Below are 23,935 nucleotides of genomic sequence, written 5' to 3'. Positions count from 1 at the left end.
ATGAAAAAATTGAGGCTAAAATAATTTTTTTCTGAAAAAAAAGTACTTTTTCATTTTTACGGATCAATTTGTGAAGCACCTGGGGGTTTAAAGTGCTCACTATGCTTCTAGATAAGTTCCTTGGGGGGGTCTAGTTTCCAAAATGGGGTCACTTGTGGGGGAGCTCCAATGTTTAGGCACACGGGGGCTCTCCAAACATGACATGGTGTCCGCTAAAGATTGGAGCCAATTTTTCATTCAAAAAGTCAAATGGCGCTCTTTCCCTTCTGAGCCCTGCCGTGCTCCCAAACAGTGGTTTACCCCCACATATGAGGTATCAGCGTACTCAGGACAAATTGGACAACAACGTTCGTGGTCCAGTTTCTCCTTTTACCCTTGGGAAAATAAAAAAATTGTTGCTAAAAGATCATTTTTGTGACTAAAAAGTTAAATGTTCATTTTTTACTTCCATGTTGCTTCTGCTGCTGTGAAACACCTGAAGGGTTAATAAACTTCTTGAATGTGGTTTTGAGCACCTTGAGGGGTGCAGTTTTTAGAATGGTGTAACTTTTGGGTTTTTTCAGCCATATAGAACCCTCAAAATGACTTCAAATGTGAGGTGGTCCCTAAAAAAAATGGTTTTGTAAATTTTGTTGTAAAAATGAGAAATCACTGGTCAAATTTTAACCCTTATAACTTCCTAGCAAAAAAAAATTTTGTTTCCAAAATTGTGCTGATGTAAAGTAGACATGTGGGAAATGTTATTTATTAACTATTTTGTGTCACATAACTCTCTGGTTTAACAGAATAAAAATTCAAAATGTGAAAATTGCGAAATTTTCAAAATTTTCGCCAAATTTCCGTTTTTTTCACAAATAAACGCAGAAATTATCGACCTAAATTTACCACTAACATGAAGCCCAATATGTCACGAAAAAAACAATCTCAGAATCGCTAGGATCTGTTGAAGCGTTCCTGAGTTATTACCTCATAAAGGGACACTGGTCAGAATTGCAAAAAACGGCAAGGTCATTAAGGCCAAAATAGGCTGGGTCATGAAGGGGTTTAAGGTGTTAAAAGCGGAGTTGCTTTATAAGCGTCTCCCAACCTCTTTAGGGAGGATGTCCTTCATCTTGAAAGTGTGACCTTGCGGTTTTTCTGGATCAATAATTCGATTAAAGGCTACTTTAGAGGAATGTCCTTGAACCTGCTATTAGATAGGTTTTCAACATTTGGCAAACTTTGATGAAACCTATCCGTTTTTATACCCTTAGCTATTTTCAGTCTGGACGATTGGCATATCCACAGGCCTCAGAGTTAGGATATGTTTACCCTGCAGTACTACTTGTTTGGGCGGACTTGCATTTCTTTCAGTAGTTTATAACTTGGTATTTAGGAATTGGGAATATAAAGAGTATTTATTTTTTTCAGAATCAGCGCCACATTTATACAATGGTTGTCTGTTATTGTAGCTCAGCTTTAGTTGACCAAAGTCTTTATGTGCATGGCGTCCATTCACACCTATGGAACTGATGTAACCACTGCAGGACAAGTGCACTACGGTCCATTCATACAGGGGACTTGGGCTCCTCCATTGTCAGGAGCACTGGGGGTCCTAACAGTTAGACTTCCAGTAATCAGACACTTATATCCTATCCTACAGAGAGGTGCTAAATGTGTTTAGTGGGAAAAGCAGTTTAACAAATTGAATTGAAAACCTCGGTATAAAATGTTGCCCTAAGATGCACTTTTATCACTTAGTATTATAATGTAATCTCACGAATGTTCATCTCTGCCCCGCTTGGCCTCCTTCTGTAATGCTCTAGTTTTTCTTCAATTCTTTTCTGGAATAATAAAATGTCTGAGTATTGGAATTCCGTGATTTTGGGAATACAAGATTTTAGATTCCTTACCAGATGATATTTTGATCTATGTTGCGATGTTTTACTCTGAATCTCATGTAAGGCTTAGGTGACACATACAATGCTCGCTGCATAGTACCAAGTCAGGGCTTGTTGGAATCAACCCGAAAAGAATTCCAAAGACAACCCCACAGAGCCATAAACTTAAATAAGCCGATGGAGTCACCTTGGTTACTGTCCTGGCAATGTTCATGTTTATCAGATGTGCACAAAAACATGCTCTGCCCCGTGAACCTGCCCTTAGTGCTGTTCCTTACATGCTCTGCCCTGTGAACCTGCCCTTACAGTGCTGTTCCTTACATGCTCTGCCCTGTGAACCTGGCCTTACAGTGCTGTTCCTTACATGCTCTGCCCTGTGAACCTGGCCTTAGTGCTGTTCCTTTCATGATCTGCCCTGTGAACCTGCCCTTAGTGCTGTTCCTTACATGCTCTGCCCTGTGAACCTGCCCTTACAGTGCTGTTCCTTTCATGCTCTGCCCTGTGAACCTGGCCTTAGTGCTGTTCCTTTCATGCTCTGCCCTGTGAACCTGCCCTTACAGTGCTGTTCCTTACATGCTCTGCCCTGTGAACCTGCCCTTACAGTGCTGTTCCTTACATGCTCTGCCCTGTGAACCTGGCCTTAGTGCTGTTCCTTTCATGATCTGCCCTGTGAACCTGCCCTTACAGTGCTGTTCCTTACATGCTCTGCCCTGTGAACCTGGCCTTACAGTGCTGTTCCTTACATGCTCTGCCCTGTGAACCTGGCCTTAGTGCTGTTCCTTTCATGATCTGCCCTGTGAACCTGCCCTTAGTGCTGTTCCTTACATGCTCTGCCCTGTGAACCTGCCCTTACAGTGCTGTTCCTTTCATGCTCTGCCCTGTGAACCTGACCTTAGTGCTGTTCCTTTCATGCTCTGCCCTGTGAACCTGCCCTTACAGTGCTGTTCCTTACATGCTCTGCCCTGTGAACCTGCCCTTACAGTGCTGTTCCTTACATGCTCTGCCCTGTGAACCTGGCCTTAGTGCTGTTCCTTTCATGATCTGCCCTGTGAACCTGCCCTTAGTGCTGTTCCTTTCATGCTCTGCCCTGTGAACCTGGCCTTAGTGCTGTTCCTTTCATGCTCTGCCCTGTGAACCTGCCCTTACAGTGCTGTTCCTTACATGCTCTGCCCTGTGAACCTGCCCTTACAGTGCTGTTCCTTACATGATCTGCCCTATGAACCTGCCCTTACAGTGCTGTTCCTTTCATGCTCTGCCCTGTGAACCTGGCCTTAGTGCTGTTCCTTTCATGCTCTGCCCTGTGAACCTGCCCTTACAGTGCTGTTCCTTACATGCTCTGCCCTGTGAACCTGCCCTTACAGTGCTGTTCCTTACATGCTCTGCCCTGTGAACCTGGCCTTAGTGCTGTTCCTTTCATGATCTGCCCTGTGAACCTGCCCTTAGTGCTGTTCCTTTCATGCTCTGCCCTGTGAACCTGGCCTTAGTGCTGTTCCTTTCATGCTCTGCCCTGTGAACCTGCCCTTACAGTGCTGTTCCTTACATGCTCTGCCCTGTGAACCTGGCCTTAGTGCTGTTCCTTTCATGATCTGCCCTGTGAACCTGCCCTTAGTGCTGTTCCTTACATGCTCTGCCCTGTGAACCTGCCCTTACAGTGCTGTTCCATCTGCCCTATGAACCTGCCCTTACAGTGCTGTTTCTTTCTTTTAGTTGGCATGACTTAATTACAAGAATGGCTGCTGCATCGAAAGTGGAGGATCCCAGACCTGCAATTCCACTACAGGTCACATCAGGGATTACAAATGAGTAAGTAAAATTCCGAAAGAGCCGTCAGTAAAAATCATCAGGTATCTGGGAATATCTGCGACAGTCACATATAGAAGTTCTAATTTGTCACTACAGTTTAGTTGCCTAAAGGGGTATACTGTGTGGTGAGGGGTCGGCACGGTGTGGTGAGGGGCCGGGTCGGCACGGTGTGGTAAGTAAGGGCTCCTTCACACGTCAGGGATTCTCCTATGCAAAAAATACAATCCAAGCTTCATCAGTGTGTTTGAGTCATCCAGAGATTGGTCAGTGTCAGATTTTTGTCAGTTTTCTGTGTTTCGGTCAGTGTCAGATTTTTGTCAGTTTTCTGTGTCTCTCTGATACTTAATTTTTTATCAGTCTGTGAGAAAACAGAGAACGCACGGATGGCATCCAAGTGCTGCCTGCTTTGTTTTCCTCAGATCCATAGACTTTTATTGGCGAGTGTAATGTGAGATTTTGATTAAAATGGGCCGAGTCTCCATGATTTTGCATAAACAACTCATTTTAAAGGAAAAAATCTAATGTGAACTGCCCCGTGGACTATCATACATACAAATGCTATCCCTGAAAAACAAGGGTCAGTATGAGCCCTAAGTATGAGTTAACAAAAAAAAAAAAGGCAGGCGCTCTGCTCCTTCCAGTCATTGGGTGATGCTGCAGGGTGGCCAGTCACGGTGTCCTCACTGATAGCCCATCCTGATTTCCTTGCCCTCGCTCTTGTGAAATTGCTAATATCTTTTCGTTTGTTTTCCATGATGTTTTTTATATTTTATTATTGTATATAAATATTCGGGACTGACACGTGGTGTTTTATATAATCAGAGAAGAACATGAAGATGGAGAGAAACAGAAAGTTGACCAGGAGGATAAAGGAGGGGAAGCCCTTACTGGGCCTCGCTCAGGTGAGTAATGTATAATAATGTCATTGTGGTCATGTAAGTGCAGGTTATATACACTTGTAACCTAACCATATCACTGTGCAAATGTTTTAGGCAGGTGTGGGAAAAATGCTGAAAAATAAGAATGCTTTACAAATAAAAGGAACAGATGGTATTTTGTTAATTGATAGAAATATCGTGAATTAGCAAAAGGGAAATCTAAATCAAATCAATATTTGGTGTTTTTGCCTTTAAAACCGCATCAAAGCGTCAATTCTTCTAGGTGCACATTTACATAGTCTTTGAAGGTACTCTGCCCAATGTTGCAAACATCATGGAGAGCTGACCTCAGATCTTCTGGGTATGAGGCTTTTACAAATCCTTCTGTCTCTTCATGTACTCCCAGACAGGCTCATTGCTGAGACCAGGGATCTGTGGACACATATCATCACTTCCTTGTTCTTCTTTACATTTAAGCATAATTTTAAAGGGAATCTGTCACCAGGTTTTTGCTACCCACTTTGAGAGAAGCACAATGTAGGGGCAGAGATGCTGACTCCAGCGAGGTGCCACTTACTGGACTGCTTCTTGTAGTTTTGATGAAGTACTTGAGGATTAGTAAACTTGCTGCCATGTATTCCTCCATACTCATGAGCTCTGTATAATTTCCCCACCACCGATTGGCAGCTTTCTGCCTACGCCAGTGCTTACCGGGTTGCAAAAATGCATCACATTGTAAAGGATTTGCAACTTTAGCTGCTGAGAAAAATTGATCTTTGAGCATTTTTTATTTTGTAACAAATTCCTGAACCACATTCACCATTTTGAAGAATTTGGTGCAAAAAAAGTCAATAAATACAAGACAGAAAAAAACAACAATGTCACTTCAATAATTCGCAAATTGGCCTTATGTGAGCAAACAGTCCTCAGATAAATTTTTTATCAAAGTACCCTGCATTTTTTGTGTAGCAATAGTGGAATTTGTGTTTATAAATTATAGTGTATGTATATGTTTGTATGTTGGACAAGTGTATATGTGCGCCTACATATTGATTTAATACTAAAGGTGTGAGCGCCTTTGCCCTTTTTTTCCCTGTGATATGGAACTGTCTACCACAACCTCACCTTTGTAGCAGAGTTTGGCCGTTCCTCACCCAGTTTTAAGCCTCCTACACAGCTCTTTCTGTTTCAGTTAATGACTGTGTATTGAAAACGATGATCATTCTCACCACTTTGGTCTGGCTGGTTCCTCGTACACCTGACTGTAACCCTACAGAATCTCTGACTGCACGTGTACCTAGAGGAACGGAAATGGTGGTGGCACCAAACACTGATTTCCCTTAGATTTCTCACTCTCGATCACTTTGTATTTTGTAAATTGATAAAATAGAACTCTTATATTTCTGAAAGCGTTCTTACGTTGCAACCTTGTTTTGTACACAGTACTGTACATGAACATTTAACACAACAGCTTTAAGGCTATGTGCTCACGTCAGGATTCTTTGCAGCAATTTCCTGAACAAAACCAGACTTACTCTGTCGCCTCATTGGGGGACACAGGACCATGGGTGTTATGCTGCTGTCCACTAGGAGGCGACACTATGCATAATCTGAAAAAGATTAACTGTGGCTCCTCCTGTGCAGTATACACCCCTGGACGGCATCAGCCTTCTCCAGTTTTTGCTTAGTGTCGCAAAGGAGGCACACATAAAGATTTTTACTCTGTTTTACTCCGTTTCCCGTTTTTTCGACGGGATTACAGATGAAGAAAAGAGGGTCTCCTGTGAGACCCCCGGCATGGCTCCTTCCTCGGCCCCCTATTATGGGGTGCCCAGTTGAAGTTGAGATGGCTATTCCCCATGCTGCTCCTTCCCCAACCCCTCGGGTGTTGGTTCGAAGTCGAGACCCCCCTCCTTCCCCAATTCCTTTTGGTTTCTGGGTTGAGGTCGAGGCGAGGATAAAGGCCCCTGACGGTGTAACAACAGCACCCTCCCTATCCCCCTCTGGGGGTATTAGGTTGAGACACCTCAGGTAGGGCCTGTACAGGCAGCATCCTACAGCTCCCAGCAATGGGCCAGCACACTGCGCCTGCATCCAGGGACCCCAGCCCAGCTGCGGGCTCCTGTTGGGGCCGGGGGGAGTGCAGGCAGGCATGGCACATACAGACACAGGGCTCCCAGCGTCCCTGTCTCTGCGGCAGCACCAGCTCTCTACTGCCTCAGGGGGACCCCTCACCGGGCTCCCCCTTCCGCTATAGCCCCACCGCCATCCTGCCTTCAAATCCGGAGGGGTCCGGTTCAGATCCGACCCCCTCCTGGACTTTCGCGCCGGCCTGGAGCCCTTTCTGGCCTCAGGCATCTAATTTAGGCCCCGGCTCCGGCCTAGCTGAAGCAGCAGCTTCCTCTCCGCCCCCCGGCCCGCCCCCCGGATGACAAATATGACTCTACAGTGTCATACAAGGGGCGGATCGAGACAGAAAGGGCGGGGTTTTTTACAGCCTTGCCGCCTTTTTCCAGCTCTCCGCCCCCTTCTCCTCCTCTCTCCTCTGTCTCTGCAGCCATTTTCGGCTGCAGATTAACCCTGCATCTCCCGGTCTGCAGGACCAGGACCAGGCAGCCAGTCTCCGGGGGGCACAAGACTGTGGATCTTCGGCGCTGGACCTCGGGGCACACTGGTGGGGTAAGATCACAGCTGGGTTATTTTTACTCAGCTGTGAATCCATATTACCTACAAGACTCACCTGTAGGTTCTCTACCCCTGTAAGGTCCATCTGCTGGCAGCACCTCTGCACTTTGTGCACTATGCAGGGCTCAAGGTCCGAGAGAACCAGGCAGATCTGCTATTATGCATTCTGCACAGCCTGCGGGACCGCTCTCCCAAGTAGTAGCACGTACCCGCATTGTCAGAACTGTATACAACCTAATGTGTCACTTGGTGTCTAATGCCACGCCGGAATGGGCTATCAGCTCTCGCAATCTATGACGCAGTCTATAGATAACCTAACTTTCACATTGCTTCAGGCTCTGCAGGGTCATGCCCCGGCTATGACCGTTACCCAACAACGGGAGAGCTTGACTCAGGAACAAGATGACCCTGGCACATCCACGTCTAGGTCAGGACGCAAGCGGATCCATGGATCAGGTCCATCTGGACCTCGGGGCACACTGGTGGGGTAAGATCACAGCTGGGTTATTTTTACTCAGCTGGGAATCCATATTACCTACAAGACTCACCTGTAGGTTCTCTACCCCTGTAAGGTCCATCTGCTGGCAGCACCTCTGCACTTTGTGCACTATGCAGGGCTCAAGGTCTGAGAGAACCAGGCAGATCTGCTATTATGCATTCTGCACAGCCTGCGGGACCGCTCTCCCCAGTAGTAGCACGTACCCGCATTGTCAGAACTGTATACAACCTAATGTGTCACTTGGTGTCTAATGCCACGCCGGAATGGGCTATCAGCTCTCGCAATCTATGACGCAGTCTATAGATAACCTAACTTTCACATTGCTTCAGGCTCTGCAGGGTCATGCCCCGGCTATGACCGTTACCCAACAACGGGAGAGCTTGACTCAGGAACAAGATGACCCTGGCACATCCACGTCTAGGTCAGGACGCAAGCGGATCCATGGATCAGGTCCATCTGCGTCATCCCATAGCACACGGTCATCCCCCTCTAGGGAGAGACACCGTAGCTCCAGGTCATCTAGACCGTCCCATTCCAGGGACAGACAATGCAGATCTCCGCAATCCTCAGAGAAGGCCTCCTCCCCAGCCCAGCAGGGGACGCCTCAGTGATACACAGGATTCGGAAGGCATCTGCGACTCTGACTCGGACAGAGAAACGAAGGAGTCCCTGATCCCAATCCCTCCTAGCAATACAGCGCTAGTTGAGGACATGATATCGTCCATCCATCGGGTGCTGGACATTTCTGATCCGCCACCAGAGGTCCCAGAACATAAGATTTCCTTTGAAGGACCTCTGAAGCCGCCTAAGCTCTTCTCTAACCACCAGAGTTTAAGGCGATCCCTAAAAAAAAAAAAAACAGCTCTACAGCCTGAGGAAAAAAAAAAAAAAATCGCTAATCGCAAATATCTGGGGGCGAGGTACCCCTTCCCACAGGACGACACCAAGGAATGGACAGATCCACCTGAAGTGGATTAAAAGTCTTCAGGCTAGCAGGACAGACTCTCCTTTCACTGCCAGATAGCTCAACCCTCAGGGACGCAGCAGACCGGCAGGTAGAACGCATGGCTCGTTCAATTTTCGAGGCAGCGGGGGCTACCATGGCTCCCGCGTTCACCTCAGCTTGGGCTGCCAAGGCCAGCCTGACCTGGGCAGAGAATTTACAAGCCTTTCAAGCATCCGCTCCTGAACTGTCGGACCAAGCGGTTCAAATTGCAGTTGTAGCAGATTACATGCTCCATGCAGCTCTGGTTTCAGCAAGGGGAGTCGCGGGGATAGCATCAAACGCCATCACGATTCGGCGTATCCTCTGGCTGCGGGAATGGAAAGCGGACGCAGCCTCAAAGGAGTCCCTCACGCACCTCCCCTACCTCAGTGGGAGTCTTTTTTTCGGTGAACAGTTGGACACTATGATATCCAACGCCACAGGGGGTAAGAGTACTTCTCTTCCCCAACTGAAACCTAAACGCACTTACAAGAAGCGTAACCAAACTCGATTCCGATCCTTTCGGAATTCCTCCGGCTGGTCCGTCTCACGTCCGGTACAAAATCGTAACCGTTCCCCCACGCAGGGACAACTCACGATCGACGCAAAGGTCGGACAAGACTTGGCAGTCCAAAGCAGGCCAGTCTAAGCCCAGAGGAGGAAGATCCCAGACTTCTCCTCCTCATGACTCACGGACTCCAGAAAACACCACACCAATAGGTGGCCGTTTTTTCGCAAAACCGCCAGCCAAGGCTCGACCCTACCACCAAGTGGTCTCCTCGCCTTGTTTATCAGGAGTCATTGTACCGGTACCCACGACCGACCGCTTCCGCGGGTTCTACTCCAATCTGTCGTAGTTCCCAAGAAAGGAGGCAGCGTACGGCCCATACTAGACCTAAAACAGCTCAACAAATATGTACGGGTCCGTCACTTCCGCATGGAGTCCCTTCGGTTCATCTTGCGTCCATGGAGAAGGGAGAATATCTCGCCTCCATAGACATACGTGCATGTACCCATTGCACCTGCCCATCAGAGGTTTTCTCAGGTTCGCAATAGGCCAGGACCACTACCAATTCGTGGCTCTCCCCTTTGGACTCGCCACGGCTCCCAGAGTCTTCATCAAGGTCATGGCAGCAACCACGGAAGTCCTGCATTCCAGAGGCATAGTAGTCGTTCCATACCTGGACGACCTACTCATCAAGGCTCCCACCTTAAAGGAATGCGAGCTCAGCGTCTCAATCACAACCGATACTCTCAGTCGCATGGGCTGGTTGATCAACCTACAAAGTCATCACCAACCCGAGTCAGTCCCTGACTTTCCTGGGAATGTTATTCAACACTTCCAAGGGTCTAGTGTTCCTTCCTAAGGATAAGGCACTGGCCCTCCGTCTAGCAGATAAAGAAAGAGGGTCTCCTGTGAGACTCCCGGCATGGCTCCTTCCTCGACCCCCTATTATGGGGTGCCCAGTTGAAGTTGAGATGGCTATTCCCCATGCTGCTCCTTCCCCAGTCCCTCGGGTGCTGGTTCGAAGTCGAGATTCCCTCCCCCCCCTTCCCCAATTCCTTTTGGTTTCTGGGTTGAGGTCGAGGCGAGGATAAAGGCCCCTGAAGGTGACAATAGCACCTTCCCTATCCCCCTCTGGGGGTGTTAGGTTGAGACACCTCAGGTAGGGCCTGTACAGGCAGCATCCTACACCTCCAAGCAATGAGCCAGCACACTGCGCCTGCATCCAGGGACCCCAGCTGTGGGCTCCTGTTGGGCAAATGGTCCTCAGCGGAAGCGTCCATGCCCATCAACGTCCTGGGGATTCGTGCCATCCTTCTGGCATTGAGGGCTTTCCATCACTTACTGGCAGCCTCTTACATCAGGATACAGTCGGACAAAGCCACGACTGTGGCATATGTGACTCATCAAGGAAGGACCCGCAGTACCCAAGCGATGAGGGAAGTGTCACATATCCTCCGCTGGGCGGAGGACACAGGGTCGGTCCTTTCGGCGGTCCACGTTCGGGTGTGGACAACTGGGAAGCAGACTTCCTCAGCCGACAAGGAATAGACTCGGGAGAGTGGTCTCTCCATTCCGAAATTTTTCAACAGATCTGTCTCCGCTGGGGGACCCCGGATGTGGACCTAATGGCATCCCATTTCAATGCCAAGGTCTCCAACTTCATTGCCAGAACACACGATCCGTGGTCGCTCGGAGCAGACGCTCTGGTTCAGGACTGGACTCAGTTCCAGCTTCTGTATATTGTTCCACCTCTCCCTCTGATATCCAGAGGGTGAGGAAGATCAAACAAGAGGGAGTTTCAACCACCCTCATTGCACTGGACTGGCCCAGACGCACATGGTACGCCGACATCGTACAACTCACAGCAGACGCCCCTGGCGTCTCCCCGACCGCCACGATCCTCTATCACAAGGGCCGTTCTACCACCAGAACTCAAGGGCTCTCAACTTGATGGCGTGGCCCTTGAGACCTGGGTTCTAACCCAGGCAGGGTTCTCGACAGAGGTCATTGTAACCATGATCAGAGCACGGAAATCAGCCTCTGCCAAGATTTATTACCGTACCTGGAAAGTTTTCTTTACCTGGTGTGAATATCGTGGCCAGGTTCCACTCCCTTATTCTCTACCCAAAGTTCTTGGTTTTTTCTCCAAGCGGGTCTGGAGGCCAGTCTGTCATTGGGCTCGCCTAAAAGCCAGGTGTCAGCCCTCTCAGTGCTTTTGCCAAAAGCGCATTGCTACCAGGCCGCAAGTAAGGCCTTTCCTTCAGGGGGTTTCCCGATTGGTTCCCCCCCTACAGACGACCACTAGAAACGTGGGACCTCAACCTGGTCCTGACAGCATTGCAGGAACCACCCTTCGAACCCCTTAAGGAGGTCCCGCTCCGCCTTCTTTCCCAGAAGGTGATTTTTTCCCTGGTGGCACTCACCTCGGTGTCTGAACCGACAGCACTCTCATGCAGACGGCTTTTTCCTGTTTTTTTTCACCAGGCCAAGGTAGTTCTTCGTACGGTCCCATCCTTCCTTCCGAAGGTTGTGTCAGACTTCCACCTCCATGAGGAAATTTCACTACCATCCCTTTGTCCGGTTCCGGTTCATACAGTGGAGAAGGCTCTGCATACGCTTGACCTTGTCAGGCCTTTTGCGTATATACGTGTCTAGGACTGCGTCCTTCCGGAGGTCTGATTTCTCCTTTCCTCCTTCCGGAAGGCGGCCACAAGGGTAGGCCAGCTTCCAAAAGCTACTCTTGCTAGGTTGATCAAATCCACCATACAAGAGGCGTACCGCCTTAAGAATCCTCCCCTTCCAGCCGGTATTACGGCACACTCTACACGGGCGGTAGGGGCCTCCTGGGCCATTCAGCACCAGGCTTCGGCACAACAAGTGTGTAAGGCGGCCACTTGGACTAGCTTACACACATTTACCAAACACTACAGGGTTCATACCCAGTCCTCAGCGAGCCTGGGTAGATGTGTCCTGCAGGCGGCGGTGCCCTAAGTGTACGGGCCTGTCTGCACAATATTCGTCCATTGCTTCCCACCCAGGGACTGCTTTAGGATGTCCCATGGTCCTGTGTCCCCCAATGAGGCGACAGAGTAAAGGAGATTTTTGTGTACTCACCGTAAAATCTCTTTCTCTTAGCCTCTAATTGGGGGACACAGCTCCCACCCTGTTGCCCTTTCTGGGCTGTTGTAACTGTTGAGTTCTCATATTGTTTCTTGAGCTCGTACATAGTTGCCTTCTTACAGGCATAATTATGTTATTCATGTTACGTTCCTCCTACTGCTTTGGCACAAAACTGGAGAAGGCTGATGCCGTCCAGGGGTGTATACTGCACAGGAGGAGCCACAGTTAATCTTTTTCAGATTATGCATAGTGTCGCCTCCTAGTGGACAGCAGCATAACACCCATGGTCCTGTGTCCCCCAATTAGAGGCTAAGAGAAAGAGATTTTACGGTGAGTACACAAAAATCTCCTTTTTTCTGCAGGAAATCCGCATGGGTTTTTGCGCATTTTTCGTGCGTTTTTTGTGCGTTCTTTTTTGCGTTTTTTTTCCGGAGCTTCCCAATGCATTAAATAGCGGAAAATCCGCAAAATTGCATTCTATTAATAGGATGCTTAATGGATGCATTTTTTCGCAGTTTTATCGTGTTTTTATAGCAAATAATCGTGAAAAATCCTTAACGCGTGCACACAGCCTTAAAAAGAAAAAATAATGAAAGGTAGGGAGGGGAGATCCACGTTGGTCTTTCCTGGCATTGTCTAGCGGTGTCCATCTCTGCCCGTACGGTCATGTCTGTGCCAACTTTACAGTCTGTTTGCAGTGAGGGCAATGATGCTCTAGCTGCTTACAGCCTGGTGTCCATTTGAGGTAAAAATTCACTTTTCATGCTTTTTGGCATCAGTTTTGCATCTGTAAATCCGCCTTGTGTTTGTCTTCTCTTCCGGCCAGTTATGGCTGTCCATGATCCGATGTCTTGGTGCCTCTGCATTGTCCGTGGGCCTGCTTGTGCTCAGTAGCAGATGCGCTTTGTCTGAGCGGAGCGCGGCACGTTGTTATACGCTTTGCTTTGTATACTTGGCCCCGGATAGATGCGGTTGCCATATGTTAACTCCTATCTGCTCATTCCAAAAGTCATTCTTTGTCGATGTTCTCCATATAAAACGAGAGCGAGCAGAAGCCATGTACATTCACTGCACACACCGCGGCGCTGGTTGTGGAGCAGTCATCCGCAGTCATTTGGGGAGGATGACTCTGTGCATTGGATGTGATGGCAATTCATTTCTGCTGTATATAATATCCCTCCATGTCCTGCCAATGACCCACGTACACCTGGTATAGGAAAATAGCTGCAAATGTAGTGTTGTTGTTGAGCCCAAGTACAGTTATCCTTTATAGGCTTTTCTCTTCATCACCCTTTGTGATACCCATCCGGTGTCAGGCCATGCCCTTCTCATGCAGCGCCCCCTTATGGGGAGGGCAGTATTACATGCAGCAGCTCATGTAGCCCATGTAGCTACAACTTTGCTGCTGACCTCTATTCCTGAGCCCTTTCCCTCTTATTTTGCTGGGTTCTGATATTTATTCCATTGGTTCCTGGTGGTGTAACTGAAGTGTTTGATCCCCGTTGTTTCCTCTGTAAACGGGGGCATTTCAGCTTCACTACCAGGGTCCCCTGTAATGAATCCAGCACCTAACCATAGAGAATACTCCTAACAGCATCCAATGCATGCAGACGTGCACAATGCCAAGCCTGCTATAGTCACTATAGTCACTAGTATTGCCTTTGTAAGACTGTCCAAAAAAAATCTTCTGCACCAGTTCTCCTGTCTAGATGTACACTTGGCTAAGCGTGCACATGTTCTGTATAGATTATATTCCCTGAGAATGAAAGGATCGGCCCCCGGATCCTTCTCTCCCCCAACATCTTCCGCCAGGGGACAGTTCCGATGCTCCTGTACATTTAAAAGGTTTTTCGCATTGAGCAGACCTTTAATCCACTGTGTAAGACTAAGGTAAAGGGGGTTTCCAGATATAGGAGAGAACCAATCCGTAGGATGTGGGGCCTTAGTGCATGCTAAGATCGGGGAACCTATGACCCCAAATATGGGGCTCTGTAGGGCCTTGTCTGAAGGGAACGGAGGTCGAACCTGTGCCCCTTGCTCCAGTCATGGTTTATGGCCGATGCCGTCTAATAGTCTTAGAGGTATGTTGTTTAACTCTACTGCAGGGCATAATAAGACCATTGAAATGGCAATTGGGAGATTAAGCAAACTGAACACACATGCAGTTACCCCTAAAATAAAAGAAAAACAACCAGATCCCATCACTAATTTTTCCATAGGGTTCGGGGATAATTTACTGATGGTATGAGCACCTTCACTCCATTCATTGACTGTGGGACTGCCTGAGAGCAGTACGCCACACTTTCTGGTGGTCCTGTAGACCTCCAGCATTCAGTTATTATCTTGATACCTATGGAAAGGGGATGCATTAAGATCTTGGGGTACCCCAAAATGGTATTTGTGAGCTGTAATATCCTGAGATCGAACTTAAGTTGAGGAAGTCACCAAATTGAAGTTTGATTTGTTCATAAATCCCATTAAGTTTTTGTTTCTTTGAGGAGAGATTGATGGTACGGACCCTGCCCCCAGACGGGCGCTCTGACGGATCAGTGTGAATGGCATTTTGCGGCTGACCATATACTGATGATAGTTGTGTACCATGTGTTGGCTCCTTTTTATTATCTGCACTTTCGGGAAGAGAGGAGATGAAACATTGATAAGTTGTCTTCTCCTTTCAGACAAGGATTCAGGCACGGAGAGTTCAGCACTAGCCCATAGTGGGGGGGACAGCTCGGTCCAGCCAGTGCAGAGCAATCTGCCCCCGATGTCTGCCAGTCATAGCCGCATGTCCTACTACACCACTGCCGAGCACACATGGGCACAGGACGCCCTCAGAAACTGTAAGTATGATTTACATGATCTTTTAGAAAGCTACAAAGTAACTTACTCATTTTTACACTGTGCATTTTTCACCGTTTTAACTAAAACTTGAAGCACTTTGGTTTCTCTCGGGAACTTCTCCACACCTCCTCTGTGCCAGTTTTCATGTCTAAGTTTTCAGTGTATGATCAGTTTTACAACCCCTTCACTCCTGTCTGGCCCGGCGGTGGGCCCCCCTGTCTGGCCCGGCGGTGGGCCCCCCTGTCTGGCCCGGCGGTGGGCCCCCCTGTCTGGCCCGGCGGTGGGCCCCCCTGTCTGGCCCGGCGGTGGGCCCCCCTGTCTGGCCTGGCGGTGGGCCCCCCTGTCTGGCCCGGCGGTGGGCCCCCCTGTCTGGCCCGGCGTTGGGCCCTCCTGTCTGGCCCGGCAGTGGGCCCTTCTGAGAGGAGGACCAAGAATTTACGTAAGTGTGACGACCCAGAAAACCCAAATTAAAGACTTTATACCCTAATGCAAAAAGAAAATCTCTCTTCAACCTGAGCTATTGAGCTGTCTCATAGAGCGAAGTCTTGAATATCTGTGCTCGCAATCATGGCTGACAACCAGTAATGACACTTTTACTAAACTTTTCCAGATTACTGATCCATAAATGTGAGTAATTATGTTCTGCGCAGGGAAAGTGCAGCTGCCTATGTAGTTATTTGTATCTTTCCAGAGTCAGAGGAAGGGTGATTAATATAGATGCCATTCTGCTTCCCAGAGCAAGATAGATGATCTATTAGCAATATGTCCATCAAGTTCATCTTAAGACTCCAGTGGATCCAGAGAGAGGCCAAAAAAATCCACTTGAATCATGTCAGCTATTTAATAAAATGTCCTTTCTGACCCCTCCGGGCAATCGTCCATCTCTGGAGCAGCATTGTGCACAGTTATGAGACCAGGGCCACTTATGATTGTAGCCTTTTGGCTATGACATGGCTATAAAGGCCATTTGGCACCAGTAACATTGACCGATCCACGACTCCCACCGATCGCTGTCACTCATTTGCTTCCGTGTCCCCTGTGTGGAGTGTAATGGATACAAATGAATTATTGACCTTCATGTGTGCGACCCGTGTTACTGATTAGTGTTCTTATTATATATTACATTTATTTCCTGTAGTGGAACTACTCCGAGAATTATTAATGCAGCAGGTCAAGCTCCTTCAGCGAGAGGAAGCTGAAAACTTCCAGCGTTTCTGCAGTCGGAGTGTCCAGCAGATAACGGACAGTGACAAAGAGTCGAGACCTTTGGGACACAACCACCAGAGGAAACGAATGGGAAAGACATGTGCAAATAAGCAATCTCCTGTACAGCAAAAGGCTGAAAAGCGCCACTCCGAGCATGGCAGTGTATCCTCAGACTTGGCAGAAGAAGATGGCGCCGAGCAGTTTTTTGATGCTCATGAACCTCAAAGCGAAGAACAGTCAAAGAATTACACTAAAGATTCAGACGACGTTCAGTATCGGATATCGGGTCAGTATCTGCTGTAGGCTCTTATATTTATCTTTTGCTTCTAGCAGTGCTCTTTTTGTTGTTAATGCTTTTTTATTATTTTTATTGCAGGGAGATATCTGATTCTGGAGGGCTATGAGAACATGCAAGAAAGTTCCACAGATGACGACTTTGTTTACGCGGAATCCTCTACTCAATGCACATATTCCGAGCACCAAGCAGGGTCCTCATATGCAGCAGACCGGCTGAACCCCCCTGACACCGGGCACCTTGAGCCCATGCCACCTTCAGAGATGTTCAAGCAGATGTTGCATTATATAGAAAAGATTGAAACGGACTTGCAGCAGCTCAAGGTGAGCAAATAAAATTCTATAATAAGTAAAGACTAGAGTTATTGTGAAATGGTCCATTGGCCACGTCAGTACTCTGCAGCTGCTGGACGGGAGACCTGAGAGTCACTCCTACCATCTGTAGCTCTTCTTACCTAATGCGATGTCCCAGTTCATTTGTAGCTGCACGCCACATCTTATAAACTGGCCTGTGCCTCCAAAAGAAATGTTACTTTAGTCAGGGACTGGAGTAACATTTCTTGCGCAAGTTGTGCCACAACATTTGATGACTTTGCCGGGCGGGCTTTGTTACGCCCAGTCCCATGTTTGCCTACTTTAGCGGAGGTGGACGAAACTGGCATACAAGTGGCAAAAATTGCACAATTTTTGTGTAACTTTGTTGTGTAAAAATATTGCTATATTTGAAGGTGTGTTATCACAATATTTGGTGACAATACCTTTGTGGATCGGGCCCATAATGTGTATTATTTGGTAGTCTGTGGCTTTTATGTGACCACATGTTTTGTGCTTCAGAGAAAAGTATGGTAACTCATTTATGAGCACAAATATTTGATGCTTATGCCTCGGTGAATGATATCTTTGTTCGGATTTTCTACATTACAGGGACTTGAAAACTGTTATAGTGCACTCCGGAATAAACTGGCGGCATCGGGCCTCTTGGAAGAAGAACCAGGTATAACAAGACAAAGACTGACACCTTCATGTGGTCTACCAGTCTAGATAATGAGCTTTGAAGACGCCCAGGTGAAATGTTCACCTTTAATGGTGAAGTTTCCCGCCCTTCTGTGCATTGGGGGCACCAAGTCTTATTTTGAGGTACCCCCCTAAAAGAAATAAAAAGAATGAAAAACTAGTACGCAAGGAAAAACAAAATTAGTTTAGAGCCCAGATTTCAAACCGCAAAATAAGACTGGCACCCCATAAGGAAAAATAATTCATACCATCCATCGCAAAATTGACACCCCCCACCACATTCAGACCTCTCATTGCAAGATTCATGTTGAACCTTTACCACAATAGTAATTTAACCCCCTGATTGACAATTATAGCAGGTGTTAGACCCCACCATTAATTTAGCCTCCAGGCGTCAAGCCTCAGTACAGTAAGGCTGTGTGCACACGTTCCGGATTTTTCATGTTTTTTCCGCTATAAACACGCGATAAAACCGCAAAAAAAAACGCATTGCGGTAAAAAATGCAGCATGTTCATTCATTTTGCTGTTTTTTGCAGATTTCCCTCTATTTAATACATTGGGAAGCTCCTGAAAAAAACGTGAAAAATCCGCACAAAACACGCGAAAAAAAAAACGCATGCGGATTTTCTGCAGCAAAAGTTTGGTTTTGTCCTGACATGTGCACATAGCCTAAATCGGCCCCCCGATTACACTGAAGAGCTCTGAGGTTTCTAGGCTCTGAATATTTACCAGACACCAGATCGTCAGACAAAAAATAAAGCCATATGTAGGACCTCTCCTCGCTTCCGATTTCTCAATTATCTTGCGTACAAGAATTGTCCTCGGGAGGCTGTGTGCACCGCCGCACCCAATGCCCCTACGCAAGTCCGTGCCCTGAAGAGCCGGATGTGGCGGGAGGCTGTGCCCGGTCTGCCCAGTATGGCACAAATTACACTCTCCGCAGACTCGTTACTCCATTACCAATTTCACACTTACAAAATGTAGTTTTATGCAGGAAAATGCACACATGGCAGATGGCCCCTTACCCATGTGTGACCCCGTGAGACTCCACCTGTAGCGATACCAGCCCCATCCTCAAATCCATCAGCCGGATGTCGATTCTGTTCATGTTTACAGAATAAAGTCTTCTTTTCAGATAAGACCATTAGATTTCTGCGCTGACCACATCTGTCCCGTGGGCGACTTTACCAGCATAACATATATTTAGTCGATCAAGAAAAAGCAGTGGGTGACTCATCCTTAAAAATCTGAATTTATCGGATGGTTACCTTCAGCTGCACAAAACTCTGAGCTAATTGTGTATTCAATCTACATGACGTGGTGCAGAGTTATAAAAGCTGCTGGAGAGTGCAGTGATTCTAGATCGGGGCGCACAACCTGCGGCCCCCAACCGTCTGCTCACAGGCAGGATTGTTCATGGTCTGCTGGCCCCCTCACATGGGATTGCATGTCGGAGAGAAGCTGGGACTGCAAGTACAAGCAGGGCCCTGTGTAGACATCTCCAGGATCCTCGTGTATGGGCAGAATGGGGCTCTCCCGACCCCGGGGTGATAGTCCAGTATGGAGTATGTAAGGCAGAGAAGGAAATATAGGGGTGATCTGGTTTGGCTTACTTCCACTGTGGAGGCGAGTGGCTCCTTGTGATATCTTGCCTACAAATATCTGCCGACTCTTTACAACAGGCGCCCAATACCTACACTTTTGCTTGTGAGTCGCCAGGTATCTGAAAGCATGCTGCCACCGGCCTCCTCTCTTCTACGATGTAGAGGTGAGCACTGCCGGAGAACCCTTTTAATTTGGCCTTATTTAGTTTTCACACGACAGTCGCATGCTTCTCATTGTTTATAAGCGATGTTCCCTCTTTGTAAATCCATCACGGCATGAGTACCCCCTAAAGGCATATCTTGTGTATCCCCCTCGGGATATGTATACTACAGAATGAGAGCCAGAAAATGAGCGCTTCGTACAAGTGCCATCATGAAGCTTCCCTCCGATGCCTGCCCGGGGAGCAGACCGATCCGCACCTGAAGGAGTTAAGCCTCCATGACCGCACTTGGTTAAGTAAGGGATATTGGTAATCACTGAAGGTTATTTTATTGGATTGTTCAGTGCTGCAACTCTGCAGTAATCATTACAAGTGATCAGCAGTTACCTAACAGGCTCCTGTGATTTAGTGTCGGACATCAGGGGCGCATTTCCAGAAGTGGATTTTGCATCTATTTTTATTTCAATAGTCTAGTTTTTGATGTTTCAGCAAAATGAATGAAGATGTAATGTTAGGAAAAGGCTAATCTAGGAATTCTCTAAGGCGGCACAGATATTTCACATGAGTATAACACGGGTGTCGATATCTGCTCAGCGGCACGTCTAATCCAAGCTACCAGCACCAACCGTCCTCAGGCGGACATTCGGGTGCGGGCTGTGTGCTCTTTAGCTCCAGTAGGACACTTGTTCAGTAGGACACTTGTGAAGTTCTTCGCTGAGGTGGTGTAAAGTTAGGCTTATGTCTACAGATGCTGGATGTGACGAATCGCCCAGGGGAAGGGGTGTGTCGACTTCACTTACCTCTGGGGAGGGGATAGAAGGACCCAGCAGGGATCAGCACTCTGGCGCCACCACTTGCCCCAGGTCAGTCAGTCAGGGCGAATAGTTGCCGTAAAGGTTTCCCTTATAGGTACGAGTTACTGAGGCGCTCCCAGTGAAGGGGGGGATACACTTCTCCAGTTCAGGCTGGATATATATATATATATATATATATATATATATATACACATACACACACATACCTCTCGTCTGTCACTTGTCTGGGCTCCTCACTAACACAGTACGGTATGCTTCCGCCAGTTCCTCGTTCAATATAAGCCCCCTCCGACAGCAGGCTTATATTGGGTCAGAAACCAATCCAGGTAGCGTATAATAACCAACTGAGCGTGCGGACGTGGGGATTCGTGAATCGAGATAAAAGAGCAGCCCAAGATCAATTTTATATTTCATCGCCGAAAGGCGCACTAGAAATATGCAGGTATATATTTACAAGAACAGATATGCAAGTATACAGTCAAGAGTGTAGTATAAGGGTAGGGTATAAATAGGTTGTAATTACCTTATGTAGCATGTGACCACAGGGAGGCACTGATGGATTACAGGTCCAAATCTTTGTTATGTGATTCTCTGGCCGCGTCAGCTAACTTGCCTCCTGCCAGTAGAAAGATTGAGTCCAAAATGAGGAGATGCCTATTATCCCCTAGGCTGCCTCCTCCCACATGCTGCGCCCACCCCTGGGCTTGTGCAGCCTCTCTCTTCCCATATCTGAGAGTATGGTTTTCTGTCCAGAATCGTGGAGGCTCATAACTTTCCGCTGGAAGCTCTGAATGGAACGCCAGCAGCGCCACTGGGGTTCAGCTGGACTTTATCTGTGCAGGGAGACCAAATACGGCTACCGTATTTAATTCCTGGTAGCTATACTTTGTAACTCAATAAAGCCGAGTTCTAGATGCGGCTGTATGGGATGGGCTTGTGGGGAAAGGAATGCAGATTACGATTATGTGCTTGGCTAGGCTCAGAGATATTGCATTCTTTTATTATAGGTAATTTTCTAGTTTCAATATCTGAGCCTAGTGCTGGTCTGGGATCTGTAGTGCCACGATGGCTGCTTGAGTCAAACAAAGGACTCCAGTTGGCTGGTCCTGCACAAGAATGCACATCCCTGTGATAATTGCGGAACTTGGTGCTGGGAGACACGGGGGTCTATGCCTTTTGGGCTCCCCTGGAGAGAGCTTCAAAGGCCTGTTTGCTTGAGCTAATTAAAGAAAAACATTGGTCTTGGAGAATCCCAAGGGTGGGGGCTGAGTTTGGGAGCAAGTATTTTGGGCCAAAATGTGTCTGACAGGGCATTCTATCAGATATTATTATTTATTTATATAGCACCATTAATTCCATGGTGCTGTACATGAGAAAGGGGTTACATACAGAGTTGTAGATATCATTTACAGTAAACAAGTTTACAGTGACAGACTGGTACAGAGGGGAGAGGACCCTCAAAATGATATCAATTTACCATATCTCACACTGGACATTTACCTTTTAATTTGAGCCAATACAGTACATTTACCTTGTCTGACTGCCTGGTCTAAATATTGGGGAAAAAATTACTAAATCTGACTTTATATATCACTTAAAGGGGTTATCTGGCCTTACCAAATACTGTACAGGCACCATGCATAGGGTAAAAGTATACTCCCATGCTGTTACACCTGTGGACCTGCCATGGTCTGTGATGTCACCATTTTTCACTGCCAGGGTCTGTGAGGTCACCACTCATCACTGCCATAGTCTGTGATGTCACCATTCCTTCACTACCACGGTCTGTGATTGGCAGCAGCAGTTGAGTAACTATAGCAGCGCATCACTTGAGAAACATTTGATGATCTCCAAGAGCTGTGCCAAATCTGTTCATGGTTGGTGTCTGGTATTGCAGCCTAACTCCACTGAAATGAGTGGAATTGACTCGAAACACAGAAATGTATAAATACATTGACCACTGGGTGTTACTACTTCCCTTGTCAGGCAGCATGTCTATATACAGTCTGAATTTGTTGCCACTGACTGGTCTGTGTGTGTGTGTGTAAGTCTCCTTTAATGGCCAGTAATTAGAGCTGGACAGACACCTAGATTTTCGGGTTCGGCTGAACAGTTACAAAAAGTTTGGGTACCAGAACAGTACCCGGTCCCGAACACAGACTCCATTCACTTGAAGGGGGGGCCCGAACATCAGTGTTTGCCAAACACGGCAAACACTGCTTCTGATCGACAGTAAAATTACCACCGGTTACACATCCGCAGTTTCCACGCTGTTAAGTCAGTGTGAGCCCGCAGCTGTGATCAGAGGTATAAAGTTCACCTCCGGTCATTGGTGTTGGCTGATGGAACTACTGCTCCCATCAGCTGATGCCTGCTGCCACCAATACAAAAAAAAACAAAAAACGGCGTGGGTTCACTTGTATTTTTCATAATCAGCCTGGCAAATCTTACAGCTAGAGGCTGCAACCCTCAGCTGTCGTCTTCAGCAAGGCTGGTTATCAAGAATAGATGGGTTCCCACACCCAGTTGAGGAACATTGTTGTTTTTTTTTATTTTTGTTTAATTACAGGAGACCATGGATTCAATGGAAGGGGTGTTAGGTGAGTAGAACTGTGCTTTTTGTTGTTTTTAAATAAAATAGTAAAAGTGTGTTTTTGTTTTATTTAAAATAAGACTTTATTTTGGTTGCCTTTGTTTGCCATGTAATTATAGGATTAGTAATGGATAGTTGTCTTACAGACGCCTCTCTATTACTAATCTGTGGGCTTGATGTCACCAGACAATACAACCCCACAAATATGAACCTCACTTGCCACCGCTACAGGGCAAGTGGGAAGAGCCTGGCAAAGCGCCAGAATTGGCGCATCTAATAGATGCTCCTTTTCTGGGCAGCTGCGGGCTGCTATTTTTAGGCTGAAGGGGGGACAATATCCATGGCCCCTTACCAGCCGGAGAATACCGGCCTCCAGCTCTCTGCTTTAGTTTGACTAGTTGTCAAAAATGAGGGGGACCTCTTGCCTTTTTTTTTGTTTTGTTTTGTTTTTTCAATTATTTATTCAAATAATTAAAAAAACATGGCTTGGGGACCCCTCTATTCTTAATGACCAGGCTTGCTGAAGTTGAGAGTTGCAGCACCCAGCTGTGAGTTTTGCCTGGCTGGTTATCAAAAATACAGGGCAACCCACACTGTTTTTTTTTTTATTTATTTACAGCGCAGAAACCAGCTGATGAATACTCCCACCAGCAGCTCCTGCTCTCATTGTTATTAGCGGCAGCAGGCGGCGTTAGCTGATTGAGCAGTTGTCCCATCAGCCGACACCAATAACCAGAGGTAAACTTTATACCTCCAATCACATCTGCGGGCTCTTGCTATCCTTTTACCGCTGATCAGAAGCAGTGTTTGCCATGCTGTCATGAACATGACCGTGCGACAAACACCTGGTGTTCGGTGGGCCGAACCTGACCAGTAACACAGACTTCCTGGTGAAGTTCATGCTCTGTGTCCGTGCCCGAACAGTAGGTGTTATGTACGGATGCCGAACTTTACTGATCGGGTTCGCCCATGTCTACCAGTAACATGAAAGATTGTTTCTGATGGAAGCTGATATCCTTCTTTCATGTCCCCGATGGGATAGTCCTGG

General features: G+C 47.3%; 1 protein-coding gene across 4 annotated transcripts in view; it reads left to right on the top strand.

Annotated features, from left to right (window-relative positions):
• ARHGEF12 (Rho guanine nucleotide exchange factor 12) overlaps positions 1–23,935 on the top strand; it is a 189,423-nt gene that overhangs the window by 163,244 nt on the left and 2,244 nt on the right. For all 4 annotated transcript variants that reach the window (XM_077250483.1, XM_077250482.1, XM_077250485.1 and 1 more), the window contains 6 exons: positions 3,588–3,683; positions 4,506–4,585; positions 15,037–15,198; positions 16,338–16,691; positions 16,782–17,023; positions 17,624–17,693. In XM_077250483.1, coding sequence (XP_077106598.1) covers positions 3,588–3,683; positions 4,506–4,585; positions 15,037–15,198; positions 16,338–16,691; positions 16,782–17,023; positions 17,624–17,693 — 1,004 coding nt within the window. The remainder of the gene's footprint in view (positions 1–3,587; positions 3,684–4,505; positions 4,586–15,036; positions 15,199–16,337; positions 16,692–16,781; positions 17,024–17,623; positions 17,694–23,935) is intronic.

This window comes from Ranitomeya variabilis, chromosome 4 (genome assembly GCF_051348905.1).
Source record: "Ranitomeya variabilis isolate aRanVar5 chromosome 4, aRanVar5.hap1, whole genome shotgun sequence".
Taxonomy (NCBI): Eukaryota; Metazoa; Chordata; class Amphibia; order Anura; family Dendrobatidae; genus Ranitomeya; species Ranitomeya variabilis.
This window is presented reverse-complemented; position numbering and strand designations above follow the sequence as displayed.